Source organism: Medicago truncatula, chromosome 4 (assembly GCF_003473485.1).
Source record: "Medicago truncatula cultivar Jemalong A17 chromosome 4, MtrunA17r5.0-ANR, whole genome shotgun sequence".
NCBI lineage: Eukaryota > Viridiplantae > Streptophyta > Magnoliopsida > Fabales > Fabaceae > Medicago > Medicago truncatula.
The window spans coordinates 46,073,665-46,090,024 of record NC_053045.1 but is presented as its reverse complement, the minus strand read 5'-3'; the positions used below and the strand labels follow the sequence as shown (position 1 = coordinate 46,090,024).

The following is a 16,360-nucleotide window of genomic DNA, read 5'->3' as shown; positions in this document are numbered from 1 at the left end:
GAATTTGTAGCGTGTGAAGCAGTTCGATCAACCAGCCATACTGCTTTCATTTCATACATGACTGTTGTTTTCTTCCAAATTGATCGTCTCGTGCGTGAGTGAGCACTAAGGTAGTAGTGACGTGACATTGTCATGTACTTCTCTCTCATCTCATCATATGTATGTAGGGTTTTTGTCACTCCTAGATTAAATCTAACGGCTGAAAATGGCACTGTAAAGACCGCAGATGATAGAAGCGCAGCAGGTGATCCAAATCCTTTTCCCCTTTCTATTCCCGCGACGTTAATCCTGGAATTGAAATCTGAGATGAATAAAAACAATTCATTTTGAGCACTAATCATTGAATTGGTGTTTCAATTTCAACCTTCATGGCCTTGATTCTCATAATCGCTTCTTTCATTTTCCTTTGGATTATTTCTCTATGCAAAATTTTCCTTCTCCCCCGTACCCCTTTCACCAAACATTTTACCCTCGATGGTAAGCTTCACTTTCTTTCTCAACTTTTTTTTATTTCGGTCTAAATTTTTATTCTTTTTCTTAATTTTGTTTTTCCAGGTAGAGCTTTTCGGAAGAGAAATGTCTTGCTGGTTATTGCTCACCCTGACGATGAATCCATGTATGTTCTAAACTCTTTATATCTATGTAGCACTCACACTTCAAATTCATCGAACAAGTGTCTTATGTCTGATGCAGTGTCAGTATTGGAACTTTATACAGTATCTGTCCATTTATTCGGGCCACACACCAAGCTAAATACTGTTCACGTGGTGTATCTGTCCATTTAAATTCGCTGAAATAGTTTATAAAGGGTGAGTTAGGCCCAATATAAAGAACCTGATAAATGACTAGTTGAATCCTTGTATGACATATAGGGGGTGTTACTTGCTAGCAAGGGCATATCCATAAACCTTTCACATGGGGGGGGACTCTAATAAAAAGTGGGAGAGACTTGAAAAGTCAAGAAAATGAAAAGATGAGCTATGAGAGAAATGAAGAAATATTACAGTAGTTCCTAAATTAAACATGAGCATGAATTGAGATAAAAAAATAAATAAAAAAGCTACAATATAATTCCTCTTATAAAAAGTCTATTCTTAGCTTTATAAAAGTTTTTGATAATTGATTACTTGGACTACTAAACGCCTGCTATGGTTTAATTCAGTGTAGAGCTATTTTATTAAGTTCTGATTAGTGTTCCATTATTCTTTTTGCATATCACTGATACATTTGAATGAAGAAAAATAGCATATAAACATTCGTGTGTCTCAGATAGTCACCTATTGTGTATTCATAAGCTGTTATTTGCCTATTAGTTAGCTGAAAATAAATACTGATTAGAATTGGCTGGAACTATGTATATGAAGTTCAATGCCCAGTTGAATCCTCTGAATGACTTATAGGGCGATGATAGCAATTTAGTTTGAGGAAAAGTTAACTTGCAGAAATTGGTGAGAAATTTGGGAAATAACATGTGTGTGCCTTCTCAATTCAATCAGAGGAAATTTATGGACTGTTAGTAATATTCCTGATCAGTGTAGTAAGTATCCTACAATACATATGATATGTATTCCAACGAAAATGATAGAATTCCAACGAAAATCAACCTAGCTATTAGAAACTCTCTTCCGCCGGAAAGTTCTCAGGTTTGTGTTTTGTGTAACAATTCTGCAGAATCCACAACTCATCTTTTCCTCCACTGTAATATTGTGTCTGTGATCTGGCGTGAGCTTATGGAGTGGCTGGAATTCAATTTTATAATTCCACCGAATCTGTTTATCACGTGGGAATGTTGGAATTGAGCGGTTTATAATAAAAAGATTTGTAAGGGAGTGAGGCTTATTTGGCATGCCGCCATTTGGAGCATATGGAAAGCTAGGAATGATATAACTTTTAATAATGCAGTGTTGGATTGTGAGGCATTGCTGGAATCTATTAAGGTGTTGGCCTGGAGGTGGTGTTTTGGTAGAATAAACTTGCCGGCATGTTTGTTTTACGAGTGGAATTGGAATCCGAAGGAATGCTTGTTGCGGTGATGCGGCTCTTGGCTTCAGTGGTTGCTGTTTTCTGTTTTTCCTGCTGCTGGTCTGTTGCTGCTTGCGTTTCTGGTGTAGGCAGGAGCCTCTCTTGGCTGCTATGGTTCTGCTGTTGTGTTTCGGATGCCTCTGGTGTTGTTCAACTGTTGTTTCTTGGTTGTTTCAGCGGTTTTTTTTTTGTTCTGCTGTTTGTTGTTTTTCTGTTCCTGCTAGCTGTTTTTGGTTTGGAACTTAGGAGGTTTTTTAACGAGTTTAAGGTGGTGGTTGTTAGCCTATTGTTATATGGTGACTATTGTACTCTTTTTCCTCCTAGTCGGCTTAGTGCACCTTGCGCTAGTCGAGCTTAATAAATTTGCTGATTAAAAAAAAAAACATATGATATGTATTGCGATACGATACGAAAACATCCTGCACGGATACATATCTTACTCTGTATCCCAAAACACCTTGTATCCTACGATACTTATCGCGATACAATACAAAAAGACCCTTCACTGATTCCTATTGCGATACGATACAATAACACCCTTCACCAATGGGTATCTTACTCTTATCCCAAAACACCCTGTTGGTGAATATGGTAAGGGTCTAAAACCTCCTAGTTATCATGGAGTTATGTTACTTTGATTTTTATTGAATTAAGGATGCTTTCTGTTATTTATTTTTGTTTATGACTTGAGTTTTGCAGTATTTTGGAGTTTATATATGATATTTTAAGTCATATTTTTTTTTTTTTGTTAATGTATCTTACAATACACGATTAAAAGAAGTGATCAAACGATACACGATACGTATCCCGATTTGACTACCATGTTCCTAGCCATCCTTTCATTTTATAATGCTAAGTTACACACTCAAACAGACCATATGAGCTAAATTAATTCAACAACCTATTTTGCCCACTCTATTATGTGAATGAGGCATGCATATATTCATCATTTTGGGCTTCAACTTCTTAATTAGATGTCTCATTATTTTCCATGAGGCTTGTCAATGAGTTATGACTAATTCTAGAACTGCATTACTTTCATTTTAGTTGGCGTATCCTATACTATTTGCTCCAAACAGGGATACAAAATATGTCTTTTGGGTTTTATTCATCATTGTACTGAGGCTAATTCTGAATGCTAGGTAAATAAGTAAACCTTGAAGACTAAGCCCCTAATCGAAATTGTACAAAAAGTGATTTCATGTTGTACTTAAACGACAATTTCTTTGTATGTGAATCTAACAGTTTCAAAGTCTATATTCTCAAACTTCTTCATTATGATTTCACATTGTCTTGAATTTTTTTTCCATTTCTGCAGGTTCTTCACTCCAACTATAAATTTTCTGACTTCAAGAGGTCATAATGTTCAAATACTCTGCTTATCTAATGGTGATTACTTCAAATAATTTGTTTATATTGTAATTTATAGCAGTAACACTAGGTCTGTGTTTATGTTAATCTTTTTTGCGATCATGACTTTTAGTTATGCTCATTTTTAATTAATTTTAAATTACTGTATTTTCTTTCACTCCATTTTGTATTGAATTTTCTTCGAGTGGAATCTTTGTATATGAAGCAAGTTCAAATTTGACAGAAAATAATTTTTATCCGTTTTCAATGTAAATGAACCATCTGTTGCCACTTGCCACTAAATACATCCATACCTTGTCAATGATATTTAGCTAGATTAGGTAATATGCAAAAAGAAGTCCAATCTTGTTGATCAGATGATAATAGATGTCAATGTTATCAAATAGACGTCAATGATCAGATGTCCTCCACCGTGGCGTTTTATGGAGGACATGGGGGATATTTTGCTTTTGCTATCCGCAATCAATATATGTTATCATCAAACTAATAAACTATAGTAGCATTATGAATTTGACTTTATTCTTAGCTGCACAACTCATCAATTATTGTATGTTTTCACTGTTTGCATGCAATAAAAATTTCTTCTTTTGTTTATTTGTTTTTCTATAATTCTATTTAAAAGCCTTTAAATTATGGAGGATTTATTATTACGTGCGAAAGATTTATGGCTTGGAATTTTTCTTTGAATGTTCTATGGGATTCTGCATGTCACAAAATCAAAGATTCTACCTTGGGCTTTAACTTTGAGAATGATTAAATGTTTATGTTTCAATCCTTTAGATGGTTTTGATTGTCATTATTTTTAATTTTTTCTGTAGGTGATGCAGATGGCAAAGGAAATGTCAGAAAACAAGAGCTATTTCAGGCTTGTGTATCTCTCAAGGTGATTTACAAAGCAGATTGAAATTGATGTGGTTGAAGTAGTCATAGCTATCCTTAATGCAAAATTTTCTTGGGAAACATAGAGCCTTTTGCATGATAATGTTATTTACTTAAGTTAAAGGTAGCCGGTATCTAGCAATTTGATAAGGGTATTGTTTGTGTAACATTGGCACACAGGTTCCTATGCAACAAGTGAAGATTGTCAACCATCCAGATCTGCAGGTTTTGGTCCAATTTGTCTATTGGAGTTATAAAATTTAGTTTTACTCTTTTTTATTTTTTTGTTAGTTCCTTATATTGCCTTTGTTTATCCTGTTGTTATACGTAGGACGGTTTTGGTAAAGCTTGGAACCATGACTTAATGGCAAATATTATTGAGCAAGAGATAACTAGTCACTGCATTGATATGGTAAGTTCCTGCCTCTGGAAACATAGTTTGAGTCCTAAAGCTTCCATTTTTGCTGCCATAAGCATCTTTTGGGAGAATACTATTTTGTTCAAATCTATCTTTTAAGGAGGCACTTCTCATTTATGCCTTTTTCCCCCAGATTATTACTTTTGACAAATACGGTGTCTCGGGACATTGTAATCATCGTGACGTGCATTATGGAGTATGGTAAGTTGAATTTTTACTATGTATGACTATTGATTGATCAATAAGTACTGCAACTGAAATAATCAGGAGATATAACACTTACAGTTTGAGATTTATTTTACAAGATATAATTTCAGAACTAAATTAACAATAAACGAGTGATAATGGTGTGCACAATACTCTAAGGTCATTTCCCCGCCCCTCCTTTTCCATGCTATGATCCCATTTGCATCTATGTTCATCTACTTAGTTTCCCCGCCCATTTGTTTTAAGAGGATTAGCTTAGTTCATCTACTTAAAACACTTATAAACTCAACTAACCTTGAATAGCCTTTCTAACTCCTGTCAGTACCTTTTTTAAACTTGGTGAAATTTTATTTCATAAGTTCCTGCAAGCTAAAGTGGTTCAGATTATACCATCATGTTAAATTTGATATTGATGCCTGACCACACATGCTTCTGATGGTAATTCTTTGAATTTTACGAGTGATCTTTCTGTTTATTGTGCCTCACTGATCGTTAGAATTGTCCTTCTGGATTCTTTAACAGTTCTCTTATTCCTCGTGTCATGTGTGTGATCTCTAGCACAGTATCAAAGCAAATGAAACATTAAGTTAAGTGCAAGAAACAGATTATATTCATATTTAGATTTGATTCAGTAGACTAATCACATCATTTTCTCTCATTCTTATGCTTCTACCTCTGACATCTAAAAAATTTCCGTGCTGTAAGCAGCAGGCTACTACATGATAAATCACGAAGAGATATTGAAGTTTGGGAGCTTGTATGTTTTCTCATTCTTAATTTTATTCTCTTATCTTATTTAGCCAAGTGCTTTATTAGAACTTGTTCAAGTTGACTTACTCTCCTTGTGTGTCTTCATTATTCTCAGGTCAGCACCAACATATTGCGCAAATATAGCGGTCCAATTGATGTATGGTTGTCCATGTTTTGGGTCATGCTGCCCTCAAATGGGACAATGCAGTGTTTGGTAAACGAGCATTCACGTAGAAGTTTTATTGCTATGGCCCAACACAAAAGCCAGTGGGTTTGGTATGCATGCTTTACCTAATTTTTATTGTGAAGATGTATGCATTACATAACAAAACATCACCTCCTCATCTAACAATTGATTTCGTTTCTGCAGGTTCCGCAAGCTTTTTGTAATCTTGTCTAGTTATACCTATATGAACACTCTTAGAAAGATTGAGTGAAGTTACAAAGTCAAAAAGTTTGTGTTGCATGTGAGATCAACTTTCATTTGTTGCTATTCTATTTGGATCTTCATGATCAGACATCAAACGTCTATTGGTTCAAGCTATTCATTCTGTGGATCTATGGTTCAATCTTCAGCGACCTTCCCAGTTTCTCTCATCAAGATTGAATAGAATCTGCTAATTTTCTTCAAATTATCCTTAGATGTTATATGTTCATTAACGGTGCTCTAAGTGAGGTTTTGCTTGCTTAGTTTGTAATTATTTGTATTAGTAAAGTAGCACAATAGTTTTTCTTTGCAGCGATATAGTTGAATTTGGATGACTTTTTTCAAAATCATGTTAATCTGAATTGCAAACAAGATGAGGAAGTCAAAAAACTATATTTGTTTAGTCCCTGCAATTAACAATGTGTACACCACTACACTTTTAAAACATCCTTCATCCACTCTACAGTTTGAGCATATTTTTTAAAACAATGTGTGCCATTTTTGTTATTGACTTACAAAATCACTTCATTTGCACTAATTATATAACTAACTCTATAAATTGAAGCTTATTCATTACTTTGGTTAGCAGGTCTTACTCACATGCACGAGTCACAAACGCTAGTAACTTGCAAGACTAAACACTTGACAAATACTTCAAAGCAAAATAGGTCTGCAAATTCCAGAGCTTAATAACTTTGAAATTAAAACCAAAAACAAGATATGCAAGTGTGACCACAAATCAATAAACGAGGCAAAATCAAGCTAAACTAAATGAGTACTCGCAATTATTTGTAGAAAATGAAGATTAGGAAAGCTTCAGATCACACATAGTTTGAGAAACTAAAAACTGAACGATTTATATACAATGAGTAATTTCGTAAATCAATTATATGTAATATATTTCAAAATTCACAATGACCAAGCGATAATATATGAATATTTTTTGTTTCTGAAATCAAATATAGCTTGCCCCAAATCAAATACATCGAATAAACCACCAATAAAATTAAAATCATGGACCAATAGAACCAATGTTAGAAATATGTACCCTAATGTTAGAAAATGAAAAGATCATATATTGAGTGATAGTAAAATGTACCCTAATATTAGAAAGAAAAAAAATTGAGCTTCTCATATTTTAAATCTTCCTCAAGCAAATGGCACTTCCCAAAATATGACATGATTAAAGATATTAGAATTTACACCTCTTATTTTAGTTTCTTATATTTATGTTTTGGATTTTGCTCACTAGTGCCTTAAGGGCAACGGTTAAGGATGTTAAAAATAAAATAAAAAATTTATTAAAAACATCAACTTTTTGACTTTCATAAAGTTAAACATTCAACTTTTCATAAATTTCTAATACATAATTTCTATATTAATCTTCTTAACTAACGCCCTAAGAGCATTGGTTAGCATCTCCCTTGTATTTTTTAACAGTGAATAGTCCTACAAAGAAATGAATATTTTTCCAGCATTAGGTCATGTGAATATATTATTTTCTACTTACACGACACTCATAATTTTTGTTTAGCCAACTAACACACATTAATCGTGAAATGTTTTAAAACACTAGTAATTGAGAGGAAAACACTATAGTTGTACTTTTTAATCAACATGTAATTATAAAACAGTATATTTTTAGAAGAAAAAAAAAATTATGGAGTATCATAAACATAACTAATTATTTTTGCAAATATATTTTTCTTGGCTTCCAATATTTGACCACAAAATCAGTTACTAACAGTATATTTTTAGAACAACAACACTAAAAAACAGCTAGAAAAAAGAAAGGATTGGGTGGTTGCAAGAATTCCCACGATACAATAAAAACCAAGTCATGAATATAAAAAAATGGAATAATTTTTTCACAAAAAGAAATAACGAGTACCATTAATTCAAACCCGTCAAAAATAACAATTTTTCAAAACGACACGACACCGCACAATCGCGCCTTTAAATTCTCTCAACCAATCACAATAACGCCAATTCTCTCGCTTTCTCTCGTTTTCTCTCGCGCATTTTCCCTCGCTTTTCAATTTTCCCGAGAAAATGAGAGAAATCCTCCACATCCAAGGCGGGCAATGCGGTAACCAGATCGGAGCCAAATTCTGGGAAGTTATCTGCGACGAACACGCCATCGATTCCACCGGACAATACAATGGCGATTCCGATCTTCAGCTTGAGCGTATCAATGTCTATTACAATGAAGCTGGTGGTGGAAGATACGTTCCACGCGCCGTGCTTATGGATCTTGAACCTGGAACCATGGATTCGCTTCGTTCCGGTCCGTTTGGCCAGATCTTTCGACCGGATAACTTCGTTTTCGGTCAGTCCGGTGCCGGAAATAATTGGGCGAAAGGTCATTACACCGAAGGCGCTGAGTTGATTGATTCCGTTTTGGATGTTGTGAGGAAAGAGGCTGAGAATTGCGATTGCTTGCAAGGTATTATATTATCAATATTCTCTTCGAATTCAATTTTCAATTATTATTAACATTTCATTGAAGTGTAGTAACCAAGCACAGACATTGACACGACATGCCGTAAATAATTTGATAAAATGACGTAATAATACTTTGAGAAAATGATATAATTCAATGTAATCTCCTTTCGGTGCTACAAACTACATTATGTGTTGTGTGTTTGAGAAATTTGTAATGTGTGAACAGGATTTCAAGTGTGTCATTCATTGGGAGGTGGAACTGGTTCTGGAATGGGAACACTTCTTATTTCGAAGATTAGGGAAGAGTATCCGGATCGTATGATGTTGACGTTTTCTGTGTTTCCTTCACCTAAGGTTTCAGATACAGTTGTGGAGCCTTACAATGCAACCCTTTCTGTGCATCAGCTTGTTGAAAATGCAGATGAATGCATGGTTTTGGACAATGAGGCACTCTATGATATTTGCTTCCGTACATTGAAGCTTGCCACACCAACTTGTAGGTTTATCATTCCTTTATTCTTTTTGAATTTTACTGCAGTTTATCCTGTACATTTTATGATACCTTGCAATTTTGATTTTGATTGTTATTAGTATTACTGTTAGATAATTAGATTTTGATGAATATTAGATGATTAAATAATGATTGGCAAATAGGAGAGAACATAATTTATTTGATGTCTTTTATAGACAGAATAGAATATATTAGAATAGACCAGGGTAGATAAATTTTGTAGATAACTGTGTTAGATATGTAATAAAAAATGAAAAAATGAGAGACATAAAGTGAAAGTGGTACATTTGGTATCATTGAAAAGATAGCATTTAAAGGGAACAGAGGAAAGCAGATGGATTGTTCTGTTTTATTCACATGCCAGTGACTATCTTGTTGATGGTGTTGGGCTGTTGTTTCTGCTATTGTTGATGACAATGCTGGTGTAGTTATTACCTAGAGATAAAGTGTTGGGTTAATTAATGATGGATATAGTGATGCTGTTGATTTTTTACATTTACAACAAATTAAATTAGGATTATAATCATCATGTTGGTGGGAGGATTCTAGTAGGTTTAGTTATAGGCCTTGTATGATCTCACTCATAGCTGGTGGTTATGGTTGTTGAAATTCTGTAATCATTAGATTTTTGGAAAGCTTTTTGTAAAAAGTGTATTTTCATTTCAGCCGTATGTTCCATTTTTAATTTTTGATATGTTTTTATTGCAGTTGGTGACCTTAACCACCTCATTTCTGCTACCATGAGTGGAGTTACTTGTTGTCTACGTTTCCCTGGGCAGCTGAACTCTGATCTTAGAAAGCTTGCTGTCAACCTTATCCCATTCCCTCGTCTCCATTTCTTTATGGTTGGGTTTGCACCCTTGACATCAAGAGGATCCCAACAGTACCGCAACTTGTCTGTGCCTGAATTGACTCAGCAGATGTGGGATGCTAAGAATATGATGTGCGCTGCAGATCCACGCCACGGTCGTTATTTGACTGCTTCAGCAATGTTCCGTGGTAAGATGAGCACCAAGGAGGTGGACGAGCAGATGATTAATGTACAGAACAAAAACTCTTCTTACTTTGTTGAGTGGATACCCAACAACGTCAAGTCTAGCGTGTGTGATATACCACCAACGGGTCTTAAGTTGGCATCCACTTTCATTGGCAATTCAACATCTATTCAAGAGATGTTCAGGAGAGTCAGCGAGCAGTTCACAGCTATGTTTAGGCGCAAGGCTTTCTTGCATTGGTACACTGGTGAGGGAATGGATGAAATGGAGTTCACTGAGGCCGAGAGTAACATGAATGATTTGGTGGCAGAGTACCAGCAATACCAGGATGCTACTGCTGATGAGGAAGAGTATGAAGAGGACGAAGAGGAGATTGGTGCTTGAGGCCTCTCAATCAGTTGTCAAAGTTGTTTCAAACTGCATTATGGATGACTTTGAACGAGTTTAATTTGTTGATATTCAAAATACATTGACTTGTTCATGTGTTGTTTGTAAGAAATTAAAGTCATTGTATAAGCTGGTTTGTAATAATGCTTCTGTTACTAAATCATTGGATGTTTTACTAGGTCGATGATTTCCCGATTCAATTTTTTCTTTTATTTGTCCACTTTATGTCAATATATGTCAATTACGATTGGTTGGGGCTTGGAATTAAATATGAATTCATACTTTTGCCATTCTCATTTGATTGGAATATATATATATGTTAGTTCTTTAAATTAATCTCCATACCAGGATCAAATATAGTATTTGACTTCAGATCCTGTAAACAATAACAAACAAAACTATCATCTGTAAAATTAAAGAAGAATTTGTCAACTTAAAGTTTTGATAAGCCGCTAAGATTTGGTTCGTGGTTAGGAGGTCCTATAGTTTGCATGAAGTCAGGTTAAAAATCTTTTTTGCCACTAAGGTCTAAGGTACATAAAAAAAATTGAACAGAATTTTTAACAAACGTTTACATACAATGAAAAAGTAAATGATTCCATCCTTTTCTTTTTATCAATTGAACCATTAAGATATTGTTTGGAGTGAAGAAAGAAAAACACAGTTAATTTGTTCAAATCGTTTTTCATAGATAAGTTACTTTTTCAACTTAGATATAAATGTAGGTAAATGTAAATCAGTTTTTTTTTTTTTTTGGGCTTGTTCATTATTCACGTTCGTTTCATGAATGATTTGTAGAGTTGGAACTTGGAATGCATATATTTATGATTTTTTTTTGTTCCTTCCAATTTCATCACTCACTTTTTCATCATCTACTTTTCACACAAATTGTTAGCGTAATCAATATGACCAGTTCTTAAATAATCACTTCCTGCATAAGATAAAAATCATGCGCTAAGGCTCACATGCCAATATGATTGCTCAAACTTGAGAGGAGAATGTCAAAAATTGAAGTCAGTGATAAAGTTATATGTAGCTATAAAATTTACATATTTCATCAAGTTGGATTCCCAAATCCCAACAAATAATTGGAGTTCTAATCACCAATTGAATTACATGATACTAGCTAAAATGTGTGAGGAAGAAAACAAAGAAACAATAATGAAATCGAGTATGCAAAACTTGATTCACCAAAAGACCACCATACCATCCAATATTCCATCAAGAACTTGGAACATAAGATTTGATCAGAGACTTCTTGGATCTTCCTCGTACTGCACCTATCTTTACCATCAAACACCATGTCATTGCAAGTACTAGTGCTGGAAAACGACCCAACACAAGCCCAACAAGTGCAATTCCAAATAAAATCATGTAATCTGAATTCCCTACTCTCTTCACTTCACTAGTCACTCTCATGTCTTCTGGTTTAACATTGAGCAACAGCGGTGATTTACTTCCACTATCTACCACTACTACCTCCTCTTTTAATTCAAAATCTTTTTCAACTTTGCATTCTTTTTCCTCTTTTCTTGAAGAACGTTGAAACTTTTGACCCAAAAGTTTCTTCAACATAGATTTAAACTTAACACTATTGTTAACTTTATTTTCATGTAAAGAAACTTTTCCAGAACAATCCAATTTCTTATCTTCCTTGACACAATCTAATTTAACACCATCATACGAAGAAGTGTCTTCAGAAGAAACACCAACAACCTTAATTTCCTCAAATGACAAGGAATCATTGACAGCAACCTTATGCTTCATTGCGTATTCAAGAAACAAAAGCACGAATGCTGAAACAGTGATTCCAACAGTGAGTTTCTCAAAACTCGCAATTGAAGCGATAATTACAAACATCATCAGAAAAATACCAAGTACCAATTTTGAACCCGACCCATCATTGCTTTTTCCAATCCGACAAATCCCATCATCGTTTACATGAAGGTTTTCATCATCGGTGATCAACTGAGTTAAATTCTGAGACTCAGTGTGATCCGGTTCGGCGCAATCAACCTTGCAATCGTTAAAACAGGGTGTCTCCGGTGGCAGTGGATCAGAGGTTTGGGTTTGAAACGGTTTACTGGAGTTGGGTTTTGTGAAACGGGTACGGTTTTTGATTAAAAGATCGATGAGGGACGTTGGGAAACCGGTCTGAACAGTGAAAGAAGAAGCGCGTTTAGATGAATGAAGATCGGCGACGATTTGGAAAACTCGGGTTACCCTGTTTTTGTTGGTCCATAGAAGAGGCATGGTTGACTTGATTCACAAAAATCAACCCTGTTGCTATGTTATGTAAAAGTAGGGTTATGAAGAGTGATATGGTTTTATTTATAGAATAGAATGAATCAATGTTTGATTTGATTCGTTTTAAAAATATGTTTGGAGGGACACGGAAAGAGAAATGTGTATGAGTGCGGAAAGAGGGAGGAAGGAGAAGAGATAGTGTCATAGTGGGTGGGGGTACTGGGCCCTTTTTATTAAGATATTCATTTTTTGCACCTTTTAACGTCTTGTTTATTGTGTGTTTTATTATGTGCTTCTAATAGTAGGAATGAGTGTTTGATAAGTCAACAGCGTTAAGGTTCATTTGATGCTCTGCAAAAAAATATATATATACTCCCTCCATCCTAATTTAAGTGAGTTTTTTTTTGCTCGATTCACACTTTGACTATGTGCAATGGAATGTTGAATTTGCAATTCAACATGTTGAACCATTGTAGGGTGGTTGTTGAATTGGGAAAAATATGAGTTGGAGGAGAGAGGTGTTGAACAAATTCAACATGTTGAAAGCTTGGCCCACAGAGACACCTGACATGTTTTGATTGACTGCTTGGATTTTTATCTTCTTAATAATTTGGACTCAATTATTTCATTGCAAATAATTTTTATTTTTATTTTTTTTACCAAAATTCGTAATTTTTTTTTCTATAAATAGAGACTTGGATCATTTGATTTGGACACAGAAAAAAAATCAAGTTTTTCACTCTCTTAATCTTATTATTAGCTTTTCTTTTGAAGTTTTAGTCTTTATTTGTTGTATTGCATTTTATTTATGTTAAGAAAATAAAAATAAATTATTTAAATAAATTTTGTTTTTACCAAAAAAAAAAAATTGTTAAGTGTTTCTTCATTTTAATTTAATTATAATCGATAATTGTAATTTTATGTAATTATAAAAACAAAAATATAAAATTAAATAAAAATAAGAAATAAAAGGTGGTGGGGTAGGGTGTTGAATGAAAAAACCATTGGAGAGGTAAAAATTGGATGAGTGTTGAATTAAGAGAGAGAAAATGATGTGGAGTGTTGGGAATTGAAAAAGTGGGTGTTGAGGGTTGTTGAATATTTGTGACCATTGTAAATGGTCATAAAGAAAAATATATTGTCTGCAACTCCTTAATCAACTGGCAGAATGCCGAAATTGTTAGGTCGGATGTTGTGATTGGAGTTCGAATCCCGGTGCCTCCACTTGTGTGTGTGAGTTTATAACCTGAAGTATCCCTCGTAAGACCACCACAAGCAGCTGACATTTCCATGTTTTTAACCGCCCCATCAGTGTTGATTTTGAAAGAACCTGCATGCAGCGGATTCCAACAAGTAACAGGCGTAACATAGATTGACATCTTGGTGGTAGGAGAAATGGATCCACCGGAATTCTCTTTTCTCTCTCCATAACCGTCGCTTTCCGGCGACTTCTCATCTTTCCGGCGATGCTCCGGTAAGGGTTTTGCACTGGTTTTTGCCCTGTTCCACCGTTCAGATTCACATTTCTACTCCGTTTTAGGGTGTTTGCTTCGCTTCTCTCCTCTTCTTCTTCTTTTGGAGTCTTTCCACGAAGATTCTCCTCTGTTTCCGAAGATATGCGCAAGATTTTGGCTCTTGGAGCAGTTAATTTGAAACTTGGCGCTCTGAGATTCTACTGTTGGACGAAGGACTTCATGCCACAACATCAGGTACAAACTCCTGCTCAAATCTGGGTTCGGTTGATGCATCTCCCTCAAGAGTATTGGAGGAAGAAGACGTTGTTCGAGATAGCTTCAGGTATTGGTACCCCCTTACCATAGACGAGGCGACTTTGTCTAGAGTGTTTGACTTGTAAGTTAGGGTGTTAGTGGATGTGGATATGTCTGGAAGATTGTTTGATTCTGTTCTAGTGGAAAGGGAGGGGTATGCCTTCCCTATTGCTATTGAATATGAGAAGAAACCCATGTATTGTGCACACTGTAAAATGTTAGGTCATACCTTGCAAAGTTGTAAGAAAGTAAGCTCAATGAATGCTCATGATGACACTGACAGGATCAAGGTTACCAAAAGACATCAAACCAATAATCCCCAAACTGAATTCACAGATCCAAGGGGAAAGGTAGTGAAGCAATCAGAGCTATGCCAAAAGGAAGATATTCTCATTATCTCCAAATCTGCACAGATGTTTAACAAGGAGTCTGATGCAACTCTGTTCAATTCTGTTTGCTTTGAGAAGGCAGGAACCAATGTATTTGCTAATGTCACCATTAGTAAACTTCAGGATCAGGTTGAGGATCCTTCTCTGGTTCTTCACAACTCATTTGAATTGATCAATGAAGCTTGTCACTTTCCTAATGGGGATGCCTTACTGGAGGAACATGAACTTTCTATGCATTCAGCTGATGTGCTTATTGCCACTGCAGAACCTGTCCTAGAGGTTTCCAAGGGGACTACTTGTTTAGAACCAGAGAATAAGACCATGGCAAGCATAGCCAGGGATCATATGGCTTTACTGCAGAGTGTCAACTCTCAGGTTTTATTTCCAATAAAGCTTGCTGTTCCAATTACCTCAATTGATGAAGATTTAGGTCATGATAAAAGCAAAGTGCAAGCTTCTGGTGGTTCCAACAATCACACAACTGCTAGTCTTAAAAGTGTTAAAATATTAAGCAATTTTTTTTTTTTTGGGGGGGGGGGGGGCATGGTACATGATGACACTGCTACTGACAGTACTTTGGAACCTGATTTTGACACAGAAAAACAAGTGGCTGCTATGAAGATACACATTGATGCTGAGAAATACTTACCTAAGCAATATGAGATGGCCAATCAAATTAAACCCGACAGGAAAACTAAGAAGCAAAAGAGAGTCCTAGAAATAAAGTTGGTACTAGTTCTGCAGGAATCAGAACTCATTCGAAAAAAAGACCAAAACAACAGTATTTCTCCATGTGTTAGTTGTAAAAAGTAGATGTTACGACATACATAGGGAAGGCAACTTGGTTGTAGATTGCTTTGACCAAATTTTAGCTATGTTTCCTTTGCTTCATAGGGATAGTTTACATTTCCCATGCTCTAGTATTTGTTTGTAATGTGTCCTTTTGTTAAGGGTTCAGGCCCTAACCTGCTTCTTACTGCTTTTCTTGCTTGATAAAAAAAAAAAAAAAAACAGGCGTAGCATAAATATTTCTATACGCTTTTGGCACTCTCAGATATTTGCTATTTGCTATCATAGCATATATCATATGAAGAGAAGTGGTTGTGGAGGAAATAAAGTTGTTGAAAATGTAATTATTTCTAGCAAACCATAAAGTATCAATGGTCACAACAAAAACTATGATCCAATTACCTCGAACTTTCCTGGATAGGTTCTCATACATCTAGTTTTGCAGGTCGTTGGTAGTGAACAAATATTGGACAGTGGGATCAAGTAACTTCATCCATGTGTTCTTTCGCCAAGGTGCAGTTTCTAAGAGTGTGGATGATAGATTCGGTCTCTAATTTGCAAATATGGCGCAGTAAGTAGGTGTCATACCTTTTTTTTTTCCTTGCAAGATTTGCGAGGAGAATGCTTCTAGCAACTTTCCATAGCATAAATTTAATTCTTTCAGGTCCCTGCCATTTCCAGATGCGGGTAAAAAGCATGTTGTGCAAGGGAGAAGGGTGGTTATGAAGGGAATCATAGGCGGCATCTATCGAGA

General features: G+C 35.2%; 3 protein-coding genes across 4 annotated transcripts; 2 read left to right on the top strand and 1 right to left on the bottom strand.

Moving 5' to 3' along the window:
- The first annotated feature begins 118 nt into the window (after positions 1-118).
- LOC25493372 (N-acetylglucosaminyl-phosphatidylinositol de-N-acetylase) lies at positions 119-6,519 on the top strand. 2 transcript variants are annotated; one of them, XM_039833664.1, is made up of 10 exons: positions 119-477; positions 556-616; positions 3,341-3,411; positions 4,212-4,276; positions 4,453-4,497; positions 4,604-4,684; positions 4,824-4,891; positions 5,603-5,654; positions 5,763-5,923; positions 6,018-6,519. In XM_039833664.1, exons 1-10 carry the CDS (start codon positions 369-371, stop codon positions 6,082-6,084), a joined length of 780 nt encoding a protein of 259 aa, XP_039689598.1. In that variant the 5' UTR covers positions 119-368; the 3' UTR covers positions 6,085-6,519. The 2 variants fall into 2 exon arrangements, with proteins under 2 accessions (XP_039689598.1, XP_013457310.1); XM_013601856.3 differs by having other exon boundaries at positions 172-477; positions 5,606-5,654.
- A 1,459-nt stretch (positions 6,520-7,978) lies between these two features.
- On the top strand, positions 7,979-10,687 carry LOC25493371 (tubulin beta chain). Its single transcript, XM_013601854.3, has 3 exons — positions 7,979-8,520; positions 8,746-9,015; positions 9,739-10,687. Exons 1-3 carry the CDS (start codon positions 8,127-8,129, stop codon positions 10,407-10,409), a joined length of 1,335 nt encoding a protein of 444 aa, XP_013457308.1. The 5' UTR covers positions 7,979-8,126; the 3' UTR covers positions 10,410-10,687.
- A 946-nt stretch (positions 10,688-11,633) lies between these two features.
- Positions 11,634-12,665, bottom strand: LOC25493370 (uncharacterized). The gene has a single exon (XM_013601853.2). It carries the CDS (start codon positions 12,663-12,665, stop codon positions 11,634-11,636), a length of 1,032 nt encoding a protein of 343 aa, XP_013457307.1.
- Between the last annotated feature and the right edge of the window lie 3,695 nt (positions 12,666-16,360).

Coding starts and splice junctions, on each gene's coding strand:
- LOC25493372 (XM_039833664.1), top strand. CDS start 369: ATGGCCTTGATTCTCATAATCGCTTCTTTCATTTTCCTTTGGATTATT. Junction 478..555: donor CAAACATTTTACCCTCGATG/GTAAGCTTCACT, acceptor TTGTTTTTCCAG/GTAGAGCTTTTCGGAAGAGA. Junction 5,924..6,017: donor CACAAAAGCCAGTGGGTTTG/GTATGCATGCTT, acceptor TCGTTTCTGCAG/GTTCCGCAAGCTTTTTGTAA.
- LOC25493371 (XM_013601854.3), top strand. CDS start 8,127: ATGAGAGAAATCCTCCACATCCAAGGCGGGCAATGCGGTAACCAGATC. Junction 8,521..8,745: donor GAATTGCGATTGCTTGCAAG/GTATTATATTAT, acceptor ATGTGTGAACAG/GATTTCAAGTGTGTCATTCA. Junction 9,016..9,738: donor GAAGCTTGCCACACCAACTT/GTAGGTTTATCA, acceptor TTTTTATTGCAG/TTGGTGACCTTAACCACCTC.
- LOC25493370 (XM_013601853.2), bottom strand. CDS start 12,665: ATGCCTCTTCTATGGACCAACAAAAACAGGGTAACCCGAGTTTTCCAA.